Source organism: Bacillus rossius, chromosome 1, assembly GCF_032445375.1.
Source record: "Bacillus rossius redtenbacheri isolate Brsri chromosome 1, Brsri_v3, whole genome shotgun sequence".
NCBI lineage: Eukaryota > Metazoa > Arthropoda > Insecta > Phasmatodea > Bacillidae > Bacillus > Bacillus rossius.
In genome coordinates this window covers 70,829,774-70,848,666 of record NC_086330.1, presented here as the reverse complement: position 1 = coordinate 70,848,666, position 18,893 = coordinate 70,829,774, and the positions used below count along the sequence as shown (strand labels likewise).

Genomic DNA, 18,893 nt, shown 5'->3' with positions numbered 1-18,893 from the left:
ACAGTGTTCATTCAGTGATTAGGGAAATTCCTAATCTCTGTGTTTATGCAGTGCAGGGTCAGCTGTGTTATTCTCACTTCCACAAATAAATCTGTATTACGTCACATGCTTCAAAGCTTGACATTCAGACGTCGGACCTCTGGTCATACTCGTCGATTAATTTGAATGTTTAATCGTTATGGCGCAGTTGTGGTGCGTGTTAGGGGTTTTGTTAGTATGTGTTAATTATTCATTTTGCGTGCAAATTAAATTGATCGCTAAGGAAAGTGAATTATATAATGAAACAATCCAACTAGTTTTGCATATTTTGAGAAATGATTCTGATGGGTTTTCATCTGCAACAATTTCAACTTTAAATGCCAGCGGAGTAAGTTGTTTTCGTACTTATGATAAATATTTATTTTATTTTTAAATACTTGGCAAATATGGGAATAAATAATTCGCAAATTGTATTTTTGTGGACTTCGTTTGTTTTCTACCTAGAAGAGGGCTTTTTCGATTCCAGCTGAATTATAATTAACTCGGTTGAGAGTTATTATGTCCAGGGAAATGAGAAAATGTAAATAAGAAAAACCCTGGAAATTTCTTTTAGAAATATGATAGTTAAATAACAGCTGTTCTAATAATATAAACAATATATATATTTTTTTATTTATTGTCTTTATGGGTGGCAAATTTAAGGTGATACACCTTTTCTCACTCTTAATTACAAAATGTTTACTAGTTTAAAGTAGATTATAAAGAAAGTCGCACATTTGCCTTGATTTAAAAGTCCTATTCAATTAGCAATTTTTCCAGAATCTAGTGGCAATAAAAAAGTAATTCTTAAGAAAACTTCAATATTATAATAACAATTGTACTTTATTTTAATTGTAACTGTCATAATTAAACTATACCTTTCACTGTCATAATGACCTACACTTGCATTAAGCAAGCCTTACTGGAAAAATTAAAAGTTAAAACATTCTTAGCCATTTTCAAAAGGAAAACTTGGTCTTACCAGGAAAATCACACAAATGACCAAAAGCTTTAGAAACTATAAAAATGGTGACTATCTTAGTCTGTATAATGAATTAACACTTTTACCAAAACCCCGGTATCACAGACCGCTCTGAAATTGTACATCTTAATGTTGGCAACACTAGTGGGACGTCTCGGGTCCACCTCCCTAGTACCTTCCCCCCATCCTCCCCTCCTACTGCTGACACATCCTTTGTTCAGTTTGAGTGCGGCACTTGACCTTGACTGAGCCCTAATCGTAAACAAATGGTCTCCCTGACCGACGGTTTCTGTAAGTGTAGTGGTGATGCGTGGTCACACAGACCGAGGGTTTCTGTTTATGTTTGAACTGATTTCTTTTTTTAGTTTTTAGTTACGTTGTAGGATTTAAAGTAGTGTGTATAACATTTTTAGGCTGAATCTGTGTGTAAGATATTGTTTTGTACTATGGATGAAGATCAGGGTGGTAGTAATCAAAACCGACCCCGAAGACGTTTGGACCCTAGTGATCCACGGTTTGGTGATATTATCCGAGATTTGTTGCATAATGACGTCCCTAACGATGAAACAAGCAGTGTAAGTAAAGTGGACGACTCCGACGAAGATCCCGACTTCATTTTACCAGGGCGCGAAGGACAAGTTATAGATGACAGTTCTGAGGAAGAAGATGAAATTATGTTAGAAGAGGATGCTTCGAACGAACCAATAGTGGATCAAGCTAATCAAGCTGTAAGAGAAGTCTTTTTCATTGAAAGAACTAAGAAGACTGAGCTAGTAGTGCCAAACGCATGGACCAACAAGCCACCACCCCGAAACGTGAGAACACCTGCTAGGAACATTATTAGGGGCTTACCTGGATTACAAGCACAAGGTAGAACACTCGGAAACCAACCAAGCAAAAAAGAGGTATGGCAGCTATTGTTTGATGACGTAATTATGAACATGATCCTGGTAAACACCAACATAAAACTTGAAGCCGTAAGAGCTGGTTTGTCAGTTACGACTAAAAAAAACAACTATAGAGATACAGACATTGAGGAGCTCAACGCTCTAATTGGATTATTGCTGGCATCATCAGTTTTATATTCAAATGAAGAGAAAATAACTTCTGTATTTACAAAAGATCCTTACAGTAGACCGATTTATTCAGCGACTAGTCCATCAAACGATTCGAGATACTTCTAATGTGTCTACGCTTCGATGATTTTAGAACATGTAATCAAAGAAGAGTAACAGACAAAGCTGCTCCTATATCTGAAATATTTGGAAATTTCATTGAAAACTGCAAAAGATCGTACTCAGTATCTTCTGAGGTAATGATTGATGAGATGCTCGTACCTTTTCGAGGGCGGTGCGAGTTTAAGGTGTTTATGCCAAAAAAACCTAAGAAATATGGAATCAAAGTCATGTGTCTATGTGATGCTAAAACCTCCTATCTTCTAAATGCTTACATCTACACCGGAAAGAGTTCTGATTCCGTGGGACTGAGTGAGACAAAAAAAACCCTTGCCATACCAACTCAATCTGTAGTAAGACTTTGTAAACCGATCGTAAACAGTAACAAAAACGTTACTGCAGATAATTGGTTTAGCTCACTTGAAGTTGTAGATGAGTTACTGAAAAGAAAACTCACTTACGTCGGCACAGTACGAAAAGACAAGAAGGCTATCCCAGAAGTATTTCTACAAGATCCTGTACGTCCAGTTGGCTCATCATTGTATGGATTTAGAGACAGAATTACTTTACTGAGCTATGTGCCAAAGAAAAACCGAGCTGTTATCCTCATTTCATCGATGCACCATTCAACTGAAACAAACTAGAATAAACGCAAGCCTGAGATAATAGCGCATTATAATGAAACTAAATGTGGAGTTGACATCATGGACATGAAGTGTGCTATCTATTCTTCGAGCCGGCGAACAAGAAGATGGCCAGTAGCAATGTTCTACAGAATGCTGAATATTGGTTCCGTGAATTCGTTCATCCTGTACATGAGCTACAAGAACTCTTCTCTTCTGACACGATTCGAGTTCATAAAACAGTTGAGTTTTGAGCTCATCAAACCCCATCTTCAAAAAAGGTTCTCTCTTCCAAGCCTTCAACGAACCCTGAAAGAAGACATCAGAAGAGTGCTTGGAAATGACGTGCCAGCCGAAGAACGTAGAGGCAAGGGAGAAGGAGACGAAGCTGACGCTGGACCGAGTGACAAAATGGAGAAGAGGAAAACCTGCAGTACGTGCCCAAGTGCAAAGAAAAGGAAGACGGCCTACAAGTGCATACTTTGTTCAAAGGCTATCTGTCTGGAGTGCAGTAGAAAACTTTGCTTAGAAAGTGTAAAGGAAGTCATCTCCTAATCAGGTGATGTTTTTATTTTCTATGAACATTTGAAAAACATTTGAAAATTCATTGAACATTCTAAAGCATAATATTTTGATCTTATAATGATTTTTTTCATACGAAATAAATGTAGTTTTTGGCTCAATTGGTTTTATTCTTTCAATAAACACCATTTTTCATACTATATAGGGTAATTACCATTAAAACCTAATGGAATAATGGGTTATATTATATTGAGGTCTGACAGACCGGGGGTTTCGGTTAGTGGTGTGAGGCCTAGGGTTTCGGTAAAAGTGTTAAGGAACTAAAGTGGATCGTTAATAGACAAATTAACTATATATTAATGATTGTTATACTCGTATGTATATGAAAAAGCCTTCAAAATACCCTCATTGTTTTTCCAAGGAGTTAATTGTTACCTTGAAATCAACAAACATTTATTATAAATTTTATTAAAGAAATAGCAATATTGTACTGTGAAGAACCTCATCAAATAAGATTAAAATTTTTGGACACAACAAATAAACAATAATATCAAAAATAATGTAAAGTTTGGTGCTATATTTAAGTTATGATAGATGATTACTATTATCAATTTATTATCCCTAAAAATTAGTGAAGTCTCACAAGATCCTTTTTTAATACTTATCTTATTATTTTGCGGAATATTTTTGAAGTTTTGTGACTTGTTCAGTACTAGCTACTGAATCACAATTAAATAGCTAAGCTAATTCAACCCCATTTTTTTTTGTCTCTGATAGTCTCATTCTTTGGTCTATAAAATCTACTATTTCAATGGGCACTGATGAAATACAAAAATTTTATTTTAAAAGTATGCTCTCATTTATTTGTACCTCCATTATAACACATCTTTAGTAATAGCATTAACAGTGATTGAAAAATAGCCAAGGTTATTCCAATCCACTGAAAAGGTAAATAAACTTAACATCACAAACTAAAGACCTTTATCTTTATTTAATGGGTTTGCAAACATTTTTGAAGAAATTGAGTTCAAACAAATAAATTTTCACTTGAAAAATAAGTTGCCCTGTATTCAATGTTGCTTTAGAATATAAATGTCAACTACAATTAATTTGCTGACTTTTCTTAATCCAATTTACAATGAAGTCATGAACAGGGGTCAGGTATATGCTTTTTACTTTGATCTAGCTAAAACTTTCAACTCTAAATCACTCCATATTACTTCAAAATATTTTTAAATTTTGTTTATGCTATACTATATTAGATAGTTATATAATTTTCTTAAAACCATATATTTCTTTTTTTCAATAAAGAAATGTGAGTAATGTCTTTGCATATTGCAAACCTGGAATACTTGAAAACAGTGCATTGTCACACCTATTATTATTTAATATTTTTGATGTGTTAACATTTAGGTCTCAGTACATGGAATTTGGTATGAGTATTTTCGTGAAAATGGAATGGAAGTCAATGAATGGAAATGTGACACTAAGAGGGCTAACCAAGTACTAGCAACACAAACCCTTATATAGGCACTTTAGTAAACATTAATTTACATACCCAACGTATTGGTGTGCCAAATGAAACTTTATGATCGTGAAACTACACTGGAATATACTTGGTAAACTAAAATAGTCATTGCAAAAAGTAATCTCAAGCTCTAAAATATATAAGAAAACTGACATTACAATGATTACTCTACATATTCTCTTTCTAAATTCCTAGTTGGTTTAATAGCACAGCAGTAGAGCATGCACTTGTTTAACTTCAAGGGACATGGTTCATATATCTTCAGTGGGAATTTTTTTTATACTTTTTTTAATACATTCTAACCAGATTGTCATTTTACAAGCTCCCCAGATGTTGAGTTATTCTCATTGATATTAGTGGCTGTAGATGGTTCCATTTTACTAGTTCATTACTGTGGCCAATGATTGTAGTCTCATGCATATGAGCTTGGAAATTGACTATATGTTTTCATGAGCGACGAGCTGTGGTCGAACTTCTGCCTGTGACTTGTCGTTAGTATTTGAGAATACCACAATTCACAATTAGACCCACAGGCAGGAGAACCCGTCATCGTTACCGCCAAATTGAAGTCTTCAACAATGTGGACATACGTGTTGCAGCATAAACCTATATGTGTGTGTGTGTGTATATACATACATATATACATACATAATATATACATTTACATTTATATATATATACACATCCCAATTCGTAAAACACATTGGGGGGTGCACCAATCGTATTGGTGATTTTTAGTAGTAATCACAACTTTAAAAATACGTTAAAAATTATTTGCCATTACTACATTAATTACCAACTATCTCTTTGAAAAATCGCTTGTGGTTTGATAGCGCATTGGCAAAGTGTGCGCCTCTGAATCAGAGTGGTTATTTTTGATTGGTTTCAAATCCCATCAACACAAAAATACTTTTTATATATGTTACACTATAAAAGTTGTACTTTAAGCAAAAATTATTTATTCATTTCTTTTCTGTATCTAACTTAATTGCTGTAATTACTTTTAATACATAAGTAAGTCTTTTGGATCTGTTATTTCATACACTGTAGCTTGTTCCTTATAGTTAAAATAAATAATATAAGCACAACAAACTTGAACAAAAAGTTAACTATAATTGAACACACCTACGTTTGTAAGTAAGTAAGTTTCCATAAAATTAATTATGTATAAACAAATTATTTATTGGTACTGCTCCCCTGTGTGAACTTAATAGAGTAGCTCTCAATATTAATAAAACAAAAATTATTTATTTCACAAGGAAATACATACCAACAATGTTTGACTTTTAATGAGATACTATTGTAATACCCAAATCCCTCTCTTTGAAAGATCCTGGCATTATTTTAGATTAAAAATTATATTTTCACCAGCATGTAAACTATCCAATCTAGTTGAAGAAGAACTTAAGCCTTAATCAAATATATTACTTTTTATACTACAAATCCTGATTCTATACTTTTTCTTTATTTATCACCAATCAGGTCAAAATTAGAATACGGCTCAGTAATTTGGAATTCTATTAATTTAACTGATAGGGAGAAAACAAAACTACATAAAATAAAATACTAAATACTGTTAATTTTAAACATCTTCCACCTAAATTAGCTTTTCTTTCTGACGTAGAGCATGTACTTATCTATGTAAATGCAATTTTTATCAAAAATTTTATTCACCTACTGTTTTAAAATTTTTAACTTATTAATTTTCAATATAGATAGCACTTGTGGCGGTTGGGGCAGTGGACATGGGGCGGGGAAGCTAGGGGAAGGAGTGGGCGTGCTCTCGACTAAGGGTGTACAGGGTTGGCCGCTCCAACATCCCAATCCAGCCTAACTGTAGGGACTGAAGTTGCTGGTCATTTTCCGCCATAGGCAAAAATTCATAGGCTTACTCTCTATTTTGTTACTATTCTGTTACTTGTCATTATTTCATATTATTTTTGTGTTTATTTTGTGTTTTTGTGTTTGATGTAGCCCTATCTGTTTATATCCATTTTTTCTTCTCTTATTTTTTGTAAGTGTGGAACTCACTCACCTTATGTTTGTTGGCCATTTGCGGATGTGTGGATTCCTCTCAGGTAGTGCTTGCCTGCACTTGGTACAGACGGAGAGGAATGTTCTCATACCTGCAGTGACCATTTTTTTTTGTTGTCTGGTGCCCAATGCTAAAGCCATTGTGTGTTGATGGGCATGTGACAAATAATAAACCAAATAAAATAGAACCATGTATATAAAAATCACCATTTACAAAACACATTCCAATCTTTACATTAATTCTTACTTGTTTTTATGTGGAGTTACACATTTAAGATCTCTATGTAGTTCTTATCATGAAGTACTGGTTACAAACCAAATGCTACTTTGCTCGTCAAGTCAAGGAAGAAGTCTCCCAGCAGGATTTTTTACCTTCTTTCCTTTCACATTCCATGCCTCTATCCTACTTCCAATCCATCGTTACCACCTCTCCACTAGAATGTCCCCCCTCCTGGCCATGGATAAAGCCCCAATACAGAATGCTGCTCTGCAGTATCAGGATAGAAAAAGAAAATTTGTTTCATAGATCCAGAATTCTACTTGATTTTTAGTGGCTGTTTAAATGCTATTATTTTATCAAGTAATAAATACTTAATAATGATCAAGTGCGATAATTTCCTTAAGCAATGCAGTGAACATAGTATGGAAATTTATAATTTTTTGTAAAATCTTACAAATATTGCTCATATTTTGATTGGTAACAATATTATAAACATTCTTCCTTTACAGTTCCTGAAAATAAGTGTCTCCCAACATTCTCAAATGTTTGAAATTAATATTTCTAAAGTATTTATAAAGTATGTTTGCTTGATGTAAAAAATAGGCGTGAGACTGTTAGATAAGGAGGGTAAAACTGGGAAAATTAGTTTGATTTTTCTTACAAACTGCATGCAAAAATTTTTCTTTACTAATGGTTTGTAATTTTCAGTAAGTTATGAGTGATAAGAACATTTCTATTAAATGAATATTTTATAAATATATATAATATATTATCAATTTATTGGTAATATATTATAAAATCCTTTCATGGGTTTTCTAAACTCAACTGATAAATATTGATTGTAAATATTTTATTTGCAGAAGTCATAGACTGAATCATACAATTAAGGTATATAATTTTTCTGACTAGTGCAGACTCTAAATTTTACTATTAATTACATATTGTAATGAGAAAAAATGACTAGGCTAGTTCTCTTCAGTGAAGGCTCAAAAAGACAGTTTTGTTTTTGATAACTGAGGAGTATTTTTAAAGGTAAAGCAAACCGTATAGCTTTCATATTTTGCTAAATTAAGGTTTACATTTGGTAGTGTTTTTTTTTGGTCTGGTTCACCAAGCAGTGAAAATGTTTCCCTTGTAATCTGGGAAATTTTCTATATTTTGTCTGGCCCAGTCAAGTCTGGTCAGTATGTCCAACTAGTAAATTAAAGGAACCACATTCAGTTCCCATCCATAATAACAAGAAATTTTTCAGATTAATAAGCATACTTTTCAGGATCCAGGACTAAGTGCTGTGCTGTTCTTTAGCCTCCACGTAACCTTGATAACCTCCAGCACATTGCAGTTTCCCCAATCGCGACATTGCCTGGTGTGAAGATTCTTGGCACTGCATTGGTTAATCATTTAAATTTTGTTATTTTTTTTTTTTTTTTTTTGTGCAGGATGCTTCTCCAGATGAAAACACCGTGATCCAGCTGGATGTCCACGACACCTGCTACAGGAATGTTTCGTCCGTCTGCGAGCCGCTCTCCGCCATCTGCGAGCTGAACATCGGCCCTGGCAGCGAGGAAGACATCAGAGCACGCGTGGATGAGGGGTTGAAATGTGCAGAGAAGGAGCCTGTGCCCTTCCTGCCGGCCGGGGACCAAGGCTTCGTCGACGTCGATGACGTAGAAGGAGAAGCGCGAGACATTGCCGAGTACGCGATCAGGCAGCTGGAGGAAGGCCGGGCTCAGAGGAGGAGCATCCTCGACATCATGAGCTTGAAGAAGGATGTGAGTGCCTGTCTTCGATCTGTGGCATTAGTGCTCTGTTTGTGAACTGACCCGACTGGCTCAAGTGATGTTGAGCTTCAATTGAGATGGCTTCCATCAATTGTCAATTGATTCCCTAACCCTTCAATTCCCTATCAACTCCTTTTATTGGTCTCTTTTAATGGTACTTCCAGAAGTTACAGTGTAAGATTGCACCAGTAAATTTCATTGCTTTGGTCATGTTCCTCAAATTGGTAAATAAAACATGATTTTCATATCTTAGGTTAGGCCTATCCTATGGTACTAAGGCTGGCTGGCTTGCACAGTCATGACTTAATGAAAGGAAAATATTTCTCCATTTCATTAATCTGCAAAGTTTTTGCTTAGTTTTTACTTACCTGATACTTGTTCAAGCAGCCGTGAAAACTGATACTTTAAAACTGAGGATGGTAAATACACATTTATCTGATACTTTAATAAAATTATATTTGTTATATTTGAAGTTAAATTTTTTGTTTCTGAATGCTGTTTATCACATCTATTAATTTAAAATATTACATATTAATCTGGAAAATGATAATTATTTTAATATACACATATTTTGATTAGTAAACAGATCTTTATGTTCAGGGTTGAAGCACTGCAGTTTTGCTGAAATGTGTGGATTCCATGTGCTAGCGGATGTGTGGATGTGTGGTTGTTATTCAGTGACAGAGGCAAAGCTTGAGATAGAATTATGTACTTATATTTTTTGGCAGCATGTTTCAACATACAGAACTGAAGTGGTTGCCCTACCCATGAAAACTACCTATTTGTTTTTTGAAAAGTACAGTAGTATGATGTGTGTGTCATTTGTTTACCCTGCCTCACTTTTTTTTTGCAAACATTCAGGCAAAACCACAAGAATGGTGGATTGGAAGGTTAAGTTTTTATCCATGTTCTTAATGCTCAGAAATGTTTCAAAGTGAACTTTCTCATTTCTGTCATTAGTCCAACTCGAAAGCACATTCCATACTTTGAAGATGACAATAATTTGTATTTTCTTTACTCGTGGTTTTTATAGTCTTTTATTTTTCCATGAGGACTCTATAAAGCTCTGATTTTTATGTTTGCAAGCTAAATGGGAGACAACATACATATTATTAGGCTAAATTTTACTTGCAGAGTCATGATCCAATAGAGAATTGAACATGCTCTTTCTGTCACAGTGGGCTAGTTCACGTGGTATGGTACCTTAAGTTGCTAACATTTAAAATTAAGAATTTTTAAATAAGAAGCTTTTCCTTTAAACAAACTGAGAGAACAATTTCATGTATGTTGTATCAATAAATTTCATGAGTCATGACTTACTGCCCAGGTATTACCATGTTGAAAATACTTAGTAGAAAGTTTGCCAATTTTTTACTAGGATTGACCAACTCAATTAAACACAAATTAAATTAGCTTAATGTTTGAGATTTTCTGTTTACTTTGAAGTATTAAACTCATTGTAAAATTTAAACCAGAAAAAAAATGAGTGTACAGTATGAAATTGTTTTATATAAGGAACAAAATAGTATTTGAAACTAGAGCATTACAATTTTTTAGCAGTTCTTTTGTATGAAAATATTTTTACCTTTGGTTGTCTTCAATCTTTACCAATTCAAAATTGTTACTAATCTACACACACACACACGCACGTGCGTGCACTCACACATACACACACATGCACATGCACACACATGTGCACGCGCGTACGTTCATTGCAAGCAATCAAGGACTATTTTTTTTCTTCTTTTTTTTTTTATCCAATCTAGTGTTAAAGGTTAATTTTCCATCCTTATCTTAGATACAATTCTGCTTTTAAAATTTAATTGTAGGTTCTCGCAGTTATGTTTCTGGTGTCGTACTTCATTTTTAACCAGTTTACACTTTTTTTTTTGTTTTGTAGTTTAATGTTTTTTAAATAAGTTTCTTATCTAGTTACAAGAAAACTGTAAATGAGTTAGAGTGTACAAGTACTTTTAAAAATTACCTGTTTATTAACATCTCATTACTGACTAACTACTATCACTCTAAAGTAATATTTTCCAAGTTCATATCAATTATTTAAATTTTTATTCTCTTTCAGTTTGTTTAAAGTGTTTTAGTGATAGATGTCTGGCATCAAATGCTACTTAGTGTGTCTGTCGTGCACTGTCGTGCAGTTAGGGACGTGCTCATGTGTGTGTGTTGTGCAGAGCCGAGACAGCGGCACCAGGTTCTTCCTGACGGTGAAAGTGACCGCGACGGACGAGGGAGACGCTTCTCGCCTGGAGGTGTGCGAGCTGGAAGTGAACCAGACGAGCGACGTGACGCTGCGGTCGAGCGGGGCGTGCTTCCCGCCGGGGGACAAGCGCGACCGGCCCCTGTCGGAGGAGCACGTCCTGACCGAGGCTGGGAAGGTTGTTGCCCACCTGAACCGCGCGTCCCCGTCCGGCTTCCTCTACGGCCTCCTGGGAGTCGCCAAGGCCGAGCAGACGGTGAGTGCCCGGCTTCATCGTACATTTACAATGTCAGCCGTGCTCCTAGTTTTAGTTAACAAGCTTATTTGCGTACAGAATCGTATTGTAGTCTTGGTAACTGCATAGTACCAAGGTTTTAAATCTCACCTACCTTTTGAGAGAGAGTATTTAACACAGCTTGCGCTTTGTGTATGTTTTGGTTTATATTGGTTGGTTCAGATCGGGTTTCGTTTTACATTGAGAACCTCTGTTCTCTGTTCCGGTTTTGATTTTTTTTCTTATGAAAGTTAAAAAAAAGTCTGTTCGTAAGTGCTAAATCAAAAATTAGAATGAGGTTTGTTGGGTTATTACTTGTTAATTTAAAACAGTTCTTTAACACAGGAAAGAGATTACACTCTAGGTATTAGTCTAGAACTTAATTTTTATATTGCTAAGCTAACTTCAAATTGTGAAAAAGAACAATCGCTGCTGGTGTCCATATCCTGACTGCAAAGGTACAATCTTATTTCCTAGTTAAACATTACTGGTACTTATTTATTTTTCCTACATTTGTAATGAATTTTTTTTAATAGTCCACAGGTTTAATGTGCTATGTTTTATAATGTAATATATTTCACTTGCATGCTTTGTTTACTTTGTTGTGTGAACAGCTCAAAATTGTAATTTTTCACCCTACAAAAAACAATACTACCAATTTAAGAAAAAAACTGAAAGATACCATAGTTAGTTTCAACAATGTTTTTGCTATAATTTTTTTTGTTTATATTTAAATATATCATATGTATTATATATATAATATATTTGACAAAGAAAAAAACAAAATTAATGGGGGAAAATTATGGCCTATAAATTGTGTAAAATAATATGGTGTTTTTCAATACAGTAGGGTCTCGATAATCCGAGCTCCGATAATCTGAGTTCCCAATAATCCGAGTCAGTTTCGGGGGTTATGAGAAAGAAAAAAATACAAATTTTGCAAACACACATACACGTAGGGACGGTCAGGGCTACGTTGAGGAGGAAGGCCTGATGGGGTGAGTTAGGTAAGTGACTGTACATAGCAGTTAGCGGCCCACCCCTGTCAGAAGTCGCAAGAATCTATTTTTAGAACATTGGGGGGAAACCCTTTCCTCCGTCGGCCTAGACCCTCCGCCCCCTCGTCACTTCCCCGCGTTCCCTCCAGAGGGCAATTTTTAGTTCCTAATAAGTTCTTCGCCGTGAGCACATCTATGTAGTTACGTCCCAGTTCTATTACGAACCAGTATGAGTAAAAGAAAACATACTGAAATATAATTAAGTGATAAATTAGAAGCGCTGACGCGGGTTGATAAAGGTGAGCCGCTAAAAACAATTGCGCGTCAGTTAGGAGTGAGTGCTGTTACCGTGGGTGACTGGAGGCGCAACAGACAGAAATTGGAGTTACGGCATACTCAAAAAAATCTTTCTCAGGCTACAACATCCAGATCTCGTATGAAAAAAAGTGAGTACGAGAAAACAAGTGAAGCTTTGTTTTCATGGTTTTTAGCACAGCGGCAAAAAGGTGTCCCTCTTTCTGGGCCTATATTACAAGAAAAAGCGCAGTATTTTCGTAATAAATTACAAGAAGGTGAAAGCAATTTTAATGCCAGTAAAGGATGGCTGGATAAATGGAAAAAAAGATACGGTGTGCGGCAATTGCATATCACGGGAGAAAAGCTTTCAGCTGATGCTGCTGGTGCTGAAAACTACGTTCAAAAATTTCAAAGCATGATCGAAGAAGGGAGCTACACACATGATCAATTATATAACTGTGATGAGACTGGGTTAAATTTTAAAATGCTACCTGACAAGAGTCTAGCATCCAAAGACGAAATTTCCGCTCCTGGGCTTAAAAAGAGCAAGGAACGAATTACTATTCTGCCATGTTCCAATGCCTCTGGGACACAAGCTTCGTCCCTTGGTGATAGGAAAATCAAAAAAACCTAGAGCTTTTAAAAATGTAAATATGAACGCACTACCCGTCGCATACAAAAATCAAAAGAACTCGTGGATGAATACGACCATTTTTAAAAATTGGTTCTTGGAGGAATTTGTTCCTTCAGTAGAAACCTTTTTAAAAGAACGACAATTACCGAGAAAAGCACTGTTGGTTATTGACAACGCTCCATCCCATCCAAACGTAGAAGAGCTGTCAAGTGATGAAATTAAAACTGTTTTCCTGCCCCCAAATGTGACTAGCCTCATTCAACCTATGGACCAAGGCATCATTGCGACAATAAAGAAAAAGTACAGACATATGCTTCTGACATTTATTTTACAAGAAGAAGAAATTTCATTAGTAGATATGCTAAAAACAGTTAATATAAAAGACGTTATCTATTGGTTAGTTGATGCGTGGTCAGAAATTAAACTGGAAACTATACAGAAGATCTGGTCAAAACTTATAAAACCGAGAGTTTCACAAAGTGAAGAAGAAAAAACAGTTGAAGATGACTGTGATAATATGACTCTATTGAATTTAATGGTGGCAATCCCTGGCTGCGAAATGGAATCCAGTGCTGAAGAGGTTAAGAAGTGGTTAGACAGTGATGAAATTGAAGAATTGACAGATGAGAAAATTATTGAAATGGTCAACAACCTGGATGAGGACACCGAAAAAGACGAACAAGAGGAAGAAGAAACCAACAAAAAAATTAGCCATGCAGATGGGTTTCTATGCTTAGAAAAGGCACTTGAATACGTGGAGCAGCAAGATGACGTCACGCCAAATGACGTAATTTTTTTTAAGAAGTGGAGCACACGAGCAGCTGAGAAGCGAGGAGCATTAAAAAAACAAAAAACAATAATAGATTATTTAAAAAAATAATAATTATGTATATATTTCTATTCTGCCTTTTAATATGTTTGTATTTTCTTTTTATTAAAACATCGACACATGTATTAGAAATCGATTTTGCGTGTTTTTATTCGTATTTCCAATTATCCGAGGTTCTGATAATCCGAGTTGGTCCCGGTCCCATCCAGCTCGGATTATCGAGGTTCTACTGTACCTGTCTCATCCATTTATTGTGACAGAAAAAAATACTCTTTTAAGCTATTACAGTGCAAGACATTGGTAAAATTTAAAGAATGTGTATGTTTATATTTCCAGCAGGATGAACTTTTGTCAACAATACATATCACAAAGTAACAGAACTGTACAAAAATATCAAAAATCGAAACCAAAGATTGCAAAAGTCTGTTTCAAGGAGGTTATTTTAAAGGATCAGAAACCAGAATCAAGAAATAAGGGTACTGCAAAGGCCTATGCAGAACAATAAAGCTCTCATCATGTATGTTAATGAATTCACTCAAGTCTTTTCACTCCATCACACACTTTACCAAAGCACCAGTGAACATATGATGTAAAAGTCTAGGGATGGGCTAATCAAATCATAATATTTTTCAAATACCATCAGATCCTTAGTATTTGAAGGATTCAATATTCGAGAAAAAATATTTTAAGGAAAATATTAGAGGAAAGAACTTCAATTCAAATAATCAACACTGATAACCTCTGAAGTTTACTAGGTCAACTTTTTTTTTCATACCTGTTCTGATACTATTTCCCAAAGTATTGTACTTTTTACATGTAATTATACGAATAGAATTTCAATATGTATTGATTCGAGAAACTTAGTTTGGAATAAGGACTTAAATCTGGCCATTCATGTACAAACATGTAAAAGAAATAAGTGTATATGCACTTCAATCAGAGTCTGTCCGAGAGAGTGAAAATGGTCTGAGAATACCAGGAAAAGTAATACAAATCTGACTTTCCTCCAAACCACCTCCATTTTGCTGCTGCATTGCCCTTGCCTTGTTCCATCCCGTCCATCTCCCAGGCTGCTCAGGAACTCTCTGTGTATATGTGTGTGTGTAGGCCTAATGGTTTAAAAAGCTTCATTGAGTACCTTATACCTGTACTCTCTCACACAAGGCTAACATAATGTTGCTTTGATGTTCAAGTCTTCAACATCTTGGCTTCCGTTTTAGTAATGTACCATGTTGAGTAAGGTTAGCATGATATCAGGAGATAATTGAAGTTAATAGTTTTTGAAAACAGTTTGAAGTACGAATTTATAATTGTAAATGTTATTGCTTTGTAAGAATTTTTGTTTAATGTCAATAAAATTGACTGGAGCTACTGTTGTCACCTCTCTGGCTGCCTTACCGGGATATTAGTTGTTCATTTACCGTATTAGTGTATCAGAAGATATTTAAGGGATGGAAACTGGTCAATTTATAAATTGGTTTTTCTTAACTGAGCATCAACTTATAGCAACTTAATTGACCGTTTACCTGAGTTAATTTTTACAACTTATTGTGTTGTAGTTTTATATATTTACCAGATTTTGAGTGAAATTTATGTACCTACCATGCACAAGTTTTTGCTGAATTGAACTTAGGATTGTAATTTAGTCTCTTGTAAATATCTATGTTATGATTTTATTGAACTTTAGATGTATGATAACCTTTAACTCGGAGAAATCTGTCATGTTTGTGTTATAATGTATGGCATCTGAACTATACAAGAGATCAGTCTGACTTCATAGTTCATGCAGATATTATGCTAAGAGTCCAAATTATGTAAGAAAAAATTCCTCAAACAAAAGATTGTTTTGAAATGGGTTCGTAGTTATTGAACTGCTGGTTCAGATTCTGACAGCACTGTATGGACTTGCATCACACATTTATTCTAATTTTTACACCATAAAATGTTAAGGATTCTACTCAAATTCCCATGGTTGCCCTAGGCACCGACGGAAAGACTGCGTGAAAGTTGAGAGTCTTTCGCTTAGAGATGAGACTTCACTAGAGCACCAGCGAGATTCACATGTACTATTCAGCCTCACTAACACACATCTCTTTAAATGTGGAACCACTAATTACTGCAAGAGGATCTCTTATTTTAAGTGTGTATTTTATACACACACAGCAATGTAGCACCGTGGACCAGGGTTTGAATCTCGGCCCATCCTGATTTTGTCATTCCATGGTTTACTGGAATGCCTCCAGGCAAATGCTTGCATGATTCCTTGCCACATGCCTCGGCTGATACCTTCCCTAGCATCGCTGTTATGTTCAGTTTTGTTCTGTGTTTTCAATGACCTCACTGCCAACAAGATGTTAGGCCCAAATAAAATGAAGAGTAATAACAAACAGAATTAGCCATATAGGGTAGGCTGTTACTGTATGGGCCAATGTGGTATGTTACACTCCTCAGTCTCACTTGATGACTGGGGGTAACTAGTGGATCTTTTGGTTTCAGAAGGCAAAATAATGATTTTGTCTAGATATTAGTACCTCTGTTTTTATTTTACTTTTGATTATTTTTACATGATATTTTATAAATTGATTAACAATATATATATCTAACATGGATTTAAAATCACATTATTAAAAGAATGGCTTATTAGACAGTTGCATTGATCATTAACACAATTTAAATAAAATACGCAACAATAAACAGATTAAGTTCCCTAGTATTGAGTAAAGCCCTTAATTAAAAAAAATTGTATGGTGTTCAGAACAGTTCAACGTAATGGCTTAATGTTATTCTGAAGATCTAAAAGCTGAAGAACTGGAATTTTGACGATGGCTGGCCAAAGTTATGCTGCTACCGATGGCGTCCGGTTCTTGGAAACTGGTCCGGTACTTGAACCCTGTCTGTGAACAGATCCGAAATGCACATGTTTAGGACTGGTTCCCAGACAGAAAAATAGGCAGAAAATGCCTTCTAATCACGATGTTTGTCGGGGAGTGAAGGTAGTCGAAACTCACCAAACAGGAGGATGGCTTCCAGGATCAGCCCGGGTGCTGAGCTTGCGAACCCGTCACGGACGTTTCATGATTTAAAAAAATAAATAAATTATGATGAATACAACATGACTACTCCTACGAGCTAGATCTACATGGACTGACTAAAGGCTAAACACTACCGTTGTGGGAATCATCCCTTGTCTAGTTGATTACATCTTAAATAAATCGGAGTTACGTCCCGATGTTGGAGATACGGAGTGGTCAGTCCAGAGCCGCGGCGCGTAGTAAATTTGGGGCGGCAGAGACTCGTAATTAAAAGGCGACGTTAAAGAAAGAAAGGGGGGAGGCTTCGGCTTCCGGACCGAAACGTTCCGATGGTTAGCGAGGGGCTTGTCGAGAAACACTGACTTTGATATCTCGAAGTTGGTGGTACTGGCCGATGTCAGCGCAACCTACTTAGTTGTGTCCAAACCAAGTAGAGGTCGACTCACAGGAGGCGACATTTAAAGCATGGGGCTTATGGAGTGGACTAGGCCAGCGCTCTGGTGGCCTGGAAAGGGACTATGGGTTACTGCGGGAGATGCCAGAGGGCAGGCGTTTAGTGGGCTTTCAAACACCCAGGGGAAATGATTCGCAAAACTACTGCTAGGGTGCATGATTAGTACTTTTTGGGACTGGAGTCGTGGCCTTGGGACAGGCCAACCCTGGCCGGGGTTAGTGGCTGGTCAATGCCCTGGCCAGTGTTCCCAGGAAAACTTGGTGAGGGGGGGGGTGTGTGGAGACTGCTGTGGCAGTGAGAACGAGGCTCTACTGAGCCCGGAGGCGTGACTGTACGTTGGTGAAAATGACTCACGTCAGGCAAGGTCTTAAAAATAGCCTGCCCTGAGAACTTGCAGGACATAGCAGTTCTTGTCACGGATCGGAGGCGAATTACAGGCGATGTTCGTGCACCAAGGCGGGAATAAAATGATCGCCCTGCTGGGTCATTGCATGTTAAGCAAAATTAGATCTAGGGCTGGGAAAACTTGGGGAGACAGGTCTGACAAAGATTGAATGGGAGTGTACAGGAGCAGGAAAAGTTTAAGTTCTTGCAGCAAACAAGTAAAATGACTGGCGACAAATTTTTCAAAAATTTAATTGTAAAATTGTGCCGAATATACTAGTTGGCGGCAAAATTATTCAAAACTACAATAATTTTTCATGTTAAAGAAACACTTAACTTAGCTGCCCAATATCAGTGTTCAAACATGTGTGCTGGACAAGTACAGGACTAAAAAAAATTCCTTATTTAGATTCTGGCCTGGAAACAAAAATTTTTAGTCTTGAGAGCCAGTGATGATGTGAGGGCAGACATGTTATAGAAGATTGTGAATAAGATTGAGTTGATTGTACATTAGGTAGTTTTTTAATAGTGAGTTGTCATTACCAGTATAATTAGAACCAGTTACCTATGTATTCTTCAAAATTCATGACGTGTGTACTACATCTTTCTTGTGAATAACTATCATGAGTATATACACTATAGTCTACAAAACATTTGTGTGTGATATTATTAGCTAAGAGTAGGTGATAACACTTACCTAATACAACCAGCGAAATTGACATCATTCAATAAAAAAATCATTTAAGAATTTGCGAAGGATCTGTAATAAAGTCAGCTTGTAGGAGAGATCACAACTTCCCCATAACACACAGTTATAAATAGAGGTGGGTTGGGACAGCAATTTTCGGTATCAGTCCCAACCTGATACTGTTACAGTAATGTACCTAGGTACA

General features: G+C 36.0%; 1 protein-coding gene across 2 annotated transcripts in view; it reads left to right on the top strand.

The window, feature by feature from the left end:
* Window positions 1-4: 4 nt before the first annotated feature.
* The window catches only part of LOC134537443 (uncharacterized), a 159,347-nt gene continuing 140,458 nt past the window's right edge, over window positions 5-18,893 (top strand). For both annotated transcript variants that reach the window (XM_063377887.1, XM_063377895.1), the window contains exons 1-3: window positions 5-367; window positions 8,542-8,874; window positions 11,073-11,354. In XM_063377887.1, coding sequence (XP_063233957.1) covers window positions 179-367; window positions 8,542-8,874; window positions 11,073-11,354 — 804 coding nt within the window. In that variant the 5' untranslated portion in view covers window positions 5-178. The remainder of the gene's footprint in view (window positions 368-8,541; window positions 8,875-11,072; window positions 11,355-18,893) is intronic.